At 44.2% G+C, this 11,214-nt stretch overlaps 1 protein-coding gene across 1 annotated transcript; it reads right to left on the bottom strand.

Annotated features, from left to right (window-relative positions):
* Nucleotides 1-728: 728 nt before the first annotated feature.
* On the bottom strand, nt 729-11,208 carry LOC119312651. The gene is given in 18 exon segments (XM_037588390.1): nt 729-1,132; nt 1,689-1,955; nt 2,200-2,338; nt 2,450-2,524; nt 2,629-2,786; nt 3,424-3,558; nt 3,630-3,771; nt 3,841-3,972; nt 4,538-4,647; nt 5,261-5,408; nt 5,569-5,641; nt 6,306-6,492; nt 8,055-8,104; nt 8,107-8,137; nt 8,640-8,813; nt 9,901-10,137; nt 10,246-10,613; nt 10,812-11,208. Coding segments are annotated over 18 exon segments (2,904 nt in total). The 5' UTR covers nt 11,143-11,208; the 3' UTR covers nt 729-985.
* Nucleotides 11,209-11,214: the final 6 nt, after the last annotated feature.

The following is an 11,214-nucleotide window of genomic DNA, read 5'->3' as shown; positions in this document are numbered from 1 at the left end:
AAGGTTCCAGAAATTCAAAAAAGTGTGGATTTTGAAAATAAAATGTTCAAGGACTCAAAAAATGTTCAAGATTTTTTTAAAATGTTCATATATCTAAAAAATGTTCACAACTTTGAAAACAATGTTCACAAGGTCATGAACTTTAAAAAAAATTCACAAATTCTAGGAATATTTACAAATTTATAAAAAATGTTCACGTATTCAAAAAGTGTTCACATATTAAAAAAATCACGTATTTTGAAAAAACATGCGCAAATTCAAGAAATGCTCACAAAAGTGGGAAAAACATGATTTTCTAATATTATTCCAAAATTTAAAAAAAATCATCAATTCAAAAATGTTAACGAGTTTCAAAAAAATGCTCACAATTTCAGAAAATATACATGCAATTTTTTTTAAATCATGAACTTGAAAAATATGCATGAATTCAAATAATGTTCCCAAATTTGAAACATGTTCATGATTTTCAAATAAATCATGATTTAATAAATGTTCATGAATATGAAAATGGTTCACAAAATAAAGAGAAAAACGAAAATGAAAATACAGAAAAGAAAACAATGAATTAGTTGGGCCAGCCGAAACGTATGCAGCAGGAACCCAGCCGTGCGCGCGCGGTCGCTAACCAACGACCCACGCGCCAAACAGGATCGCGGCTGGTCACTCGACTACACGAGTGGGTGCCTCAAGGAATAGGAAAGGAAGTAGAAGCCACAGCCACAAAGCAATGTCACGAAAAGGCTAATCACATCTTTTGCCGGACTGAACCACACGCCATCCGAGCAGAGAACCTTCAGTAGACAATGTTCGTCAAGGATATAAAACGCAATGGCTCCCAGCGGCAGATGCGTGGGCACTCTGCTTACATAACATGCTCGACCGACGGATGACCTGAACGGGCAAGGCCATGATCGATCCCGACTCCCGAGCCTCCCAAACAGGTTCTATGGCCAACTTTGCGACACAAATATTTCGTCTTCCGGGCTCATTCGCATCTCTGGGCTCTCACGATCTCCCACACGGGGAGGGCCTCGGCGTTCTCGGCGTACCCGTCCACCCGCTTGCTGGTGTTGGCGATGGCGACGGTGAAGCTCTCGTTCTGGAGGGTGAAGAGATACATCGCCTGTTCGTCCTGGTGGTTTATCATCAGAGAGAAAAAACTTCAGTTAGAACAGTACTGAATATTTGCCTCATGCGTCTCTGCTAGATGGCAAATGAGGCCACAAAAGGCAATGTTCCAATTACGGGAATGATGGTTTATGCACATGATGTGATTAGCAAAACATGCTTTTGCTCAAGAAATGAGGACACTATTGCTGCCATTTTGGAAAAATCAGAAGCACTCATGCAACCTGAAGTAAAGTAACTATACATGGAATGCTACCACCTTTCCACCTTAGAAGTTATTGGTAAAATATTCGAAGGGGGTGTTGAAAAGCACTACTCCCTCCATCCCATAATATAAGACGTTTTTGTGAGCTAACATAGCTTGCAAAAACGTCTTATATTGTACTCCCTCCGTCCCATAATGTAGGACGTTTTTTGACACTACAATAATGTCAAAAAACATTCTAAATTATGGGACGGAGGGAGTAGCTCACAAAAACATCTTATATTAAGGGACGGAGGGAGTACCTCACATGTTGGGTATATTCTATGAGTGGTGGGACAAGTTCACGAGTTAATACCTCAGGGAGTTCCATATACTCGTCAGGGAATATTTGAAGGAACTCTACAGCCGTTTGACCAACACACCATGCAAAGACCTTCTCGCTGTCATCTGCAATGGTCAAGTGCAACTGAAAGCCAGGCGTGCATCCATTCTGGCAGGCCACTTTACAGAAGGAACACTGAAGCCCATCTGGCAGTTCATCCACAACATAACCACACAGATTGTGGAATAACGACAACTTTAAACTGTCGCAATCGATGTGGTCAAGTCGAACACGGCATATCTGTACAAGAAGATATCAAATAAATGCAGGCTGTTAGCACAAAGAATTGACTGCAGTTGAAGAATGCAGCAAGTTCTTAGAAACATCAGTAAAAAAAACATGGTATCTGGTGACTGGTTTTATTGCACGTTTACAGATTTCAACCTGATGGTCAGTGGTTGTTTCCTGAAGTATGTTAGTATCTAAACTTGAAATGCTTTAGAAGAGATCTTGTAGCTGTAATTGTCTAGTGGGAAAGAGTTACATGTGTTCTGTTTGCTGAATGGGGCAGATCTGACAAGAGTGATATATTATGCAGGCATGTTGAATTCAACAACGCTGGCAGTAAGCTCAAGTTAACAAACAGCGATCCTGGCTCCTTTTCGCTCCATGAGACTTCAAGGCTGTTGATACAAAAATAAAATAACCCATCAACCAGAACTTTGCACACATTGTGGCAATAAATACAACAAAGAGATGCATATAGATGAAATATAAAAGAACACGCTGCTTACATGTTTGTTTTATTCAAACTACAAGTCAGACCAGAAATGTACACCATATGACCAACTCCAACTCTACCTAATGACCTGCAGAGGTATTCATACAATATAATGGTTTCAAATGCATGGCAGAACCAATGGAATCGACATTGGAAACAATAATAGGTAAGAACAACAACAGATAGTGGTACCAGTGTCCAGTAAAGATAAGCTTCGTCAGAACAACTCCTGTTGCATCTTCTATCTCCAAATAGAATGTAGTCCCAGATGTGCTTACTTTGCAAACACTTGTTACAGTGCCAAACAGACTAACTCCCACCATTTTACCATGAAGATCACTTACATACGCCTAAAAATGAGGCATGTCATACAACTACCAGAAAAAAAAGTACTTGCAGGAACTTACACCACACGTGCAAAGGTACAAGATATACCACAAGTTGTATCGAACTGTATGATGTAGGGAGTGTGGTGAGGGATGGGGGATCCGAAGTGTTTAACAGTTTCCCTTTATTTACATAATCACAAAATTATCACCAAAAAGATAGTGGAAAGCATGAAACATTGGGTATTATTTTCTCAAACCAGGTTCTACCAAGGTGAAACATTGCGTATTATTTTCTCAAAGCAGGTTCTACCAAGGGAACATCAGATTACACCTAGTTTGTGGTTCTACATAATGTTGCATGTGTCCATGGATTGAAAGCAGAAGAGGCAAATAAACAGAACTCACAGGAACTAAACATATTATGACATGTAACACCTTATACAACATTAAATATATTTTTTTCATTACGGTAGACTCAACACATTAGGTTACATAGTAATATTAGGATTCACACTATAACTCAATACAAATTAAAGCTTCAGCAGAATCAGTGGTGAGAGAACTAAATCAAGAAGTAATCGGGTTGCAAGCAACACAATGGCTGGCAAAAGTTATCTTCTGAAAAGAAACAGAAACAAATGAAGATTAGGTTACATACTCGAAACGGATATTTGCTGAAGTCAACTGCACCATGCAAGTCACGTGGTAATGTTACTTGTGAAGCCATATTATCGACTGGAACACATGACAGGCGAGGTCCTTGGCTCCTTACTTGAGTAGGTGTGAGGAATACCTATCACATAGTCTCTATGTCTTGGTCAACAGTACTGCAGAAAAAAGTAGCACCAAGATATTCCAACCAACCTGTTCCTCGTGTTGAGCAATTGGCACCAAGTAAACCTGTGTTGCACTACCATACTCAAGACACAATTCCTGAGGCTCCTCATGATTATTGTGCGCAAAATTGGAAATATAAGGACTGTCCAGTGCAAGCATGCTCCCTACACTGAAAGAGAATGTTTAGCTTGCTATAGCTTGACTTAAACAGTTGAAACTTGTATCGAGTGAAATGAACCTGAAAAGATTTGCAAGTGAAACCTGCTCTCCCCATAAAATAAATTTGATCTTCTCATCATCATTATCTACAAGCACAATCTGCTTTCTTTCTGTACATCCAAAAGGTTCCAAGGTCTCAATCTTCTCAATCCTGCAAGAAAGAAAGGGTGGGTTCTGAACCTTTCTCTCACAAAGTCAGCTTTTACAGTTCATCCAATTCAATTTTATTGCGAGTAGTAAATTTCTTCCTTTTTATTCTCACCATCAAAGGAGAGTCTACCACAGAGTGAGCATGTATTTACAGAGTTCTAATACAACTAAATGATGAATTCCCCTATACATTTTCACCAGTAAAGCAATTGGCTTCGATGGTCTGAGTGATTCTACATATAATACTCAGAAGGAACCTTCAGCTGTTGAGTCCTGTTCATGGCAATAGTGGAGAGCTGAGCACAAAAGAGCTAGCGAGCATTCAGATTAAGTTCGCTGCTATCTTTTACTCTCGCCTTTACAAGCAGAGCATATTTTACCGAGCCGAATGCTAAACAAGCTTGTTTCTGCTAGAATCTTACATGTCCAGTAGTGTAATAAATAGGAAAATAATTACAAACATTTGCAGAAGCTTCAATCAAACCTGATCAAGTCTACGAGAAACTATACCAGCAAGCACTATCTAAAGAGATCGCTAATGAGAAGTAATAGATATCTTATTTTACCTGGCATAAAATGAGTATTCAACATCATTTCTACTTTTCTCTTCCATCATGGAGGAGAAAGAATATGTGCAAAACTGTGCAGCAAGTAGCATGGCATCTTCATCTTGTTCCTATATAAAGCAAAGGTAAGCTCCTAGTGAAGAATGTGCATGGAAGTTGATCTCATAAGTGGAGATGACATGGTTTCACATTATAACAGCTTAAGCTTAACTATTTTTCTATAAAAAGGGCAACCTGGTGCATGTAGCTCCCGCTTGCGCAGGGTCCAGGGAAGGGTCCGACCACTTTGGGTCTATAGTACGCAGCCTTTCCCTACATTTCTGTAAGAGGCTGTTTCCAGGACTTGAACCCATGACCTCATGGTCACAAGGCAGTAGCTTTACCACTGCGCCAAGGCTATGAAATATCACAGTTGATCTCATAAGTGGAGATGACGCGGTTTCACATTATGGTAAACTTTTTCCAACTTCTAGTCAACTATCAGGGTATGAAGAGTCATTTAAGGGATCAAAATGAACTATCGCAGTTGATCTCATAAGTGGAGATGGCATGGTTTCACATTATGATAAATTTTTTCTAATTTCTAGTCAACTATCAGGGTATGAAGAGTCATTTAAGAGATCAAAATGCAATTAAACAGCAGCATATAATCTGACAAGTTGCATAAAACTGTATCTTTGAACAGCACTTCCTTTATACAACCTAAAAGCTTTGGATGGTCACCTCATCAAGTAATATCACCATGTATTCTGTTGGCAAAATACGAGCATGGCCAGATCCCTCAACAACAGCTGTGCGAAGACAACATCCTGTGAGCACAACTTCTCGACCCTTCTTCAAGATACAATGTTGTCCTATATAGTTGTAGTACCTGGCATGGAAGTTTGAGAGCCCGCAAATAAATGAAAGTCAGGCCAATGCAAAATCGATCCTAGTCCATTCCACATTTCCTTTATGCATTTGTTACTGACTTTTACCATGATATCAGTCTAACAAAATGGAACATCCACTAAGCAATTAGTCAGGCCTACCTTCGGTGTAGATACAGATCAATAGTGGATGTACTCCACATGTCTCCTAAGGTAAGCATGTATATATTTGTACCTACAAGAAAGACGCAAAATTGAGGAGGTGCCATCGAAAATGCAGATTAGAATTCATGTAACACAATGGCCTTTCAAATGGTAAATGCTTTAAAAATTATGGTGTTTAATCACGGATAATGTTGAATGAATGGATATCACCAATTAATCATGGAAGTTGTGATAAATGGGAGGGGGGCTGTTTTTGTTCTTTTTCCAAATGGTCACTAGGAGGGAGATAATGCCCACCTGGATTTTCATTGAGACAAGAACCAGAGTTTACAGCTTATAGACCATGGGTGATAGAAGGTAATGGAGCCCGGAGGCAGGGCAAACCCGCCAAGCATCGGCGTAGTGCCAAAGGCCAGGAGGGATGTGGGCTCTCCAGAGGATTGCGTTGTTTCTGCAGATCACCCTTACGAGTGCCATTGATGGGGACAAGGGCAGGAACACCACCTCATTTCATGTGCTTCCAGAACTGCCAGCAGCATGAAGGGGGTTCTGCTCTTATATTGGGCTTATGTTCACTTACTGAGACAGTTCTAGAGAAGTACTAGACTACTAGCCTGCTGTCCTCTTAAGCAAAGATCTCTTTAAAGCTTATATGTTCTAAAACCAATCAAGGAATTCCTAACACGCATATTTTGTTCATTGGATGGAGGAGATTACAAGGTGCTTAAGCATACCAGGAAGAACGAAAACATCGATGACGACTGCCTCAAGGACACTCTTGGGAGAAAGGAAGTTCTTCTCATGGATAGAATCGATTGTGACAGTCCTGGGAAGCCTCCTTCTCTTACTCCTTGTGTTTAGAAGGCTGGTCACTTCAACCTTCGTCTTTGCGGTAAGAGATTTACGCTGCTCTGTCCAGGACTATCAAAAGAAGCAAAAGTTTAGCCCTATAAAGCATCCGCATACTTCATGAAAACACAAAAGAAACCCCAATCCAATTGGTAGAAGAAATGATGATAAAATAGTAAATACGATGCAAGCACATAGATTTGCGACATGTTTATATATGCGGAACAGCAAACAAGCAGGACCAATCAGTTGCCAATACCAAACTCTTCTAAACCAGAACAGGGAAGCTACAGAAGTGAGCAACTCAAGGTACCATAAAACAGTAGCCGGTACTCAACCGGCAACCACATCAACACCAAGTAACTATTATGCAGTACATCCTAACTGGTAACTATAAGGTGGATAGGGCACCGTTCCTAGAATACAGATGATGAGTATACGACCAATTAGATCAAATTTTAGTACGCATAATTTTAATTTTGTGTATGTCCTGTGTAGTTGAGTGTTAATTACCAACACATTGTTCAAATCCTTCCAAGAACCGGTGCGCTTGCTTTCAAATTGGAGCTAACTGAACAAAAAAATCCTGGAAACAGCATGCGCAAAACATAGATCATGCTTATTCGAGGAAGAGCCATGTGCTAGTACTGGCTACTGAAGGCTGGGTAAATGTGCAGTGAATTTAACTGAGCGATTCAACGGAGACACCGCCTAATCAGTAGATGTAGAACATATAGAAATGGGGAGTCAGTTGGCGGCGGCAAATCTGACAGACCTGGAAGAGGTCGGAGAGGAGGATGGCGGCGGTGACGCCGCTGGAGTAGGCGCGGCAGGACTTGAGCACCTGCGCCACCGTCCACCCCCACGGCGGCCGCGCCGGCGCCGGCCCCGCGCCGGGGGACTCGCTGCCGTCGCCCCCGGACGAGGTGATGACCGTGATGGCGTAGTCGATGAACTCGAGGAAGGCGCCCCCGTCGGCGGAGGCGGAGGCGGTGACGGCGGCTGGCTCCATGGAACCCTAGGCCAAGGGAGGGGAGGGGATGGGAGGTGGGCGGGAAGACCCCGGAGAATGAAGACGAGCGCGGGGGTTTCCGCCCGTGTCCGTGACGGGTGGGGCCGGGCCGCAGCCCAGCACCATTTTGGGCTAACGGTGGCATTCCCGCAACTTTTTCAGTAAGAACCTCTCAAAAAAAACATTCAGTAAGAAAATGTCATGATAAATTGTTAAGAGCTTCTCCTAAATGAATTTGAATTTGAATTTGAAAATTTGCACATTACTAGGACAACACCGACCCAACATGCTCCATTTTTTCATAAACTTTTTTATAAAAATTACTCCCTCCGTAAACTAATACTTATAACACATTTTAGATCACTACTACAGAGGCAGTAACATGGTACTCCAGTTTTCAATTGGTTTTCACCATAGCTTGGGTTCTGCCGTAAAATTTCCTCTCATTCCGTTCCTACATATAAGTCGTTTTTTCGGTGTTTTGGCAAAACCGACTTATATTTAGGAACAGAGGGAGTAGTTCAGAACTTCAAATTCCAACTGGTTCGGCAGGTACATCTCAAACACATCAACAACTCCGCTGATCATGTTCCACTCTTTTTCAAGCGGCTAGCGGCGTTACCTGACAAGCCCAGAGGATGAACATATCAGTGACAGACATAATTTAGGGCACTTTTTTTTCATTGCTCCCCAGTCTCCAGTTAACTGCGACAACCAGATGAGACAACAAGATTGTGAAGTATACTAAAATCTCATCGTGGGGCAGTGGGCAGAGATAACAACAGAATTATTGTAAGCTGCGAGAACGAATCAATTTACGGTTACAACATCCTTAACAAGGCTCCCTCATCAACATCTTTCTAGGAAGGAAGAAGAGGCTCCCCCATAAACTCTAGGCAAATCTCCAGGCCTGAAGACTATCCACATTTATCCGACATCGATACGATACGAGGGGGGAACCCCGCAGCATTGGGGAAAACTGGCAACTTAACAAGTAGTCAAATTTTATGTGCAAAAACCAAGAGAAAAGTAAGACGAGGAAAAGAAAACTGCTGCAGGCGGGCGATTTCTGCACTGTTCACAGGGGCTGGTTGTTGAAGAAGCCGTCCATCTCACAGGCGATTTCTGCTCACAGGAACTGAGCGTCCATGGGTGAAGTGGTTCATGATCAGTGGTCTAAGGCGGATCTGATGGAAAGGGGCGGCACTTGCGCATTTCCTTTGGCTAACAGCTCGTGATTTATGAATAGGACGATGACAGTGATGTCGTCGTGGAAATGCCGGCGGACTTTCTTGTCGATCCTCATGAGGTCTGAGTACCGCATCTCACGTTTCCGCGCTGCTTCTTGGAGTGCTGCTTTTATGAGCCTTCTTGCGCTCCCCTGAACAAAGACAGAGTGTGCCAGTCATGATACAGAAAATTAATCCAAGCAGTTTTAACCATTTACCTACAGCTGAGAAATCAAAATCACCCTTGCAGCTATGCTGAGTGAGCCAACTTCAACTAGTTTGGTAAAGCTACCATGTCAAACTGTCAACAGTATCCAACAAGTACTATTTTTTTTGCAATAAAGTATCCCAAAAAATATTACTTAGTAGCTTCACCCATGGCACACTTATGCATCCACATTATGTCTGGAATAGCAATAAATGCAAGCTTGTGGGACATTCAATATCCATGGTATCAAACACAAATATATACAGCCAAGAAAACAAGTGGCTAAAGAGACCTCAGTCAAGCTACTACAGCAAGTTATGAATCCCCAATGCTTGAAGAATAGCACAAAATTGCTGTTGCTTCCATGTAGGCAGTGACATTTTATTATTGGTATGGTCCATGTGGACCTACAATAATACAGTAGAGAATTTACATAATTACAATAGCTATCATGACATGAATGATTGTGCCGGCAATACAGAAGGGAATAAGCCATAGGCACAGCTAACTTTTTTATCTATCTAAGTGGGTGCAAAACATCATAGAAGATGCCTCAAACTTCCTATGGTAATAAGATGGTTCTAACTCAAAGCATTCAAGGGGAAACCCTTGACTTGGAAGTTTTGCCAGCTTGTAATTGTGAGAATCCAAAACCACTGACGCAGTCGGACACCAGAAAATACTCCACATCCAGCATGTTACCATCACCAGCAAACAACAATTATTAGTTTCATAGTGAGGACCCTGTCTGTACTTAACTATTCATGCTGGTGTCGACAAAACATGAGAACATCATTCGGATTTCTAGTACACAAAATTCAGATTATAAATCATCCTTTGCTTAGGTAAATGGAAGTATGAGAAAACAGTACGCCGTGATACACATTTAGTCTGGTGACTACATTTAAAGTCCTACTTATAATGCAAAAGGAAACTCATAGCATTTCACAGTTGGTCGATTTAAGATCATCCTAGGCAACAACAGAAAGCTAAAAGAAATATAGAGAGGAAAATGCTGAGTGGGATCTTACAGCGCGCTGATTGTTGTGAACAATCTCTACAGCTTCCTGGTTAGTCAAGTGCTCCCACAAGCCATCTGAAGCAAATATGACGAAACAGTCACTTGGTTCAAGGCTGCGCGAGACGATGGTTGGTTCGGCACTCATTATAGGTCTGCTGAATGGCTCAGAGACTCTGAACTTTGGTTTGATCCGTTCCGTGTTATACTTTGCGTCTTTCAGGTAAGCATCACCGAGTGACCGCGACACCTGCATAACCAACCCACTACGTAAGCACCAAACACACATATATATAGGCTGCAAACGAATTAAGAATACAGCGACGCGAAACCAAACCCCTTAAAGATAAAAACCGACCTGTATGATGCCCTTGACTCTCCAGACCCCATGCTTAAGCGCGACGATCTGCGGGTCATCGGGGTGCTGGGCCATGAGCTCCTGCCGGACGGCCTCGTGATTGGCGTTGTGCTCGGTGGAGAGCTGCTCGGCGACGATCTGGCCGGAGCGGCCCACCTTCTTCCCCAGGACGGCCCGGGAGTCCCCCAGGTTGGCGACGAAGAGGGTGTGGTCGTGCACGACGCCGACGAGGCAGCAGGAGCCGACGGTGGCGAGGTCCGGGTTGGTGTCCCACTGGCTGGAGACCTGCGCGATGAAGGCCGCCTCGGTGGCCGCGAAGGCGTCCCTGATGGCGTCCGCCGTGACGCCCCCCGGGCCGGACGCGGCCTCTGCACGGGAACGCACGCAGATAATTAGATCAAACCTAGCTGGCTAGCTCGAGCTCTCGTCGCCGCAATCCATCCCATCCATTTCCCCCATACCAATCCGTGCGCGCGTGCGGGCGTGCGCGTGCTGGTGGAAGAATATACTACTAGTCGTATGTAACAGAAGGGGGAGGAAGGAGGGGAGCGAATGCGGATGGGTACCTAGGAGGGCGGGGAGGAGGTGGTCGCAGGCGAAGCGGGCGGCGGCGTGGCCGGCGTGGCCGTCGAGGACGGCGAGGAGGGTGCCGAGGGGCGGGGCGGAGTGGAGGCGGCACTGGTCCTCGAGGGTGTGGTTGGCCTGGACGAGCGCGGCGGAGGCGTCCCCGGCGGCGCAGCGCGCGAGGTCGCGCCACCAGAGCAGGCCGTCGCGGCCCTCAGAGGCGGAGGAGTCCGAGGCGGGGTCGGAGGGCGGGCCGGCGGCGTGGGGCGGCGCGGGCGAGGTCTGCCAGGACCCGCCGCACGCCGAGAGGAACCTGAGGAGCCCGCCCAGCATAGCACCGCCACATCGCCGACCGGGGCGCCCCCGATGCGCGCGGGCGGCGGCGGCGGAGCAGGAAATGCGATG

Source organism: Triticum dicoccoides, chromosome 5B (assembly GCF_002162155.2).
Source record: "Triticum dicoccoides isolate Atlit2015 ecotype Zavitan chromosome 5B, WEW_v2.0, whole genome shotgun sequence".
NCBI classification, from domain to species: Eukaryota; Viridiplantae; Streptophyta; class Magnoliopsida; order Poales; family Poaceae; genus Triticum; species Triticum dicoccoides.
This window is presented reverse-complemented; position numbering and strand designations above follow the sequence as displayed.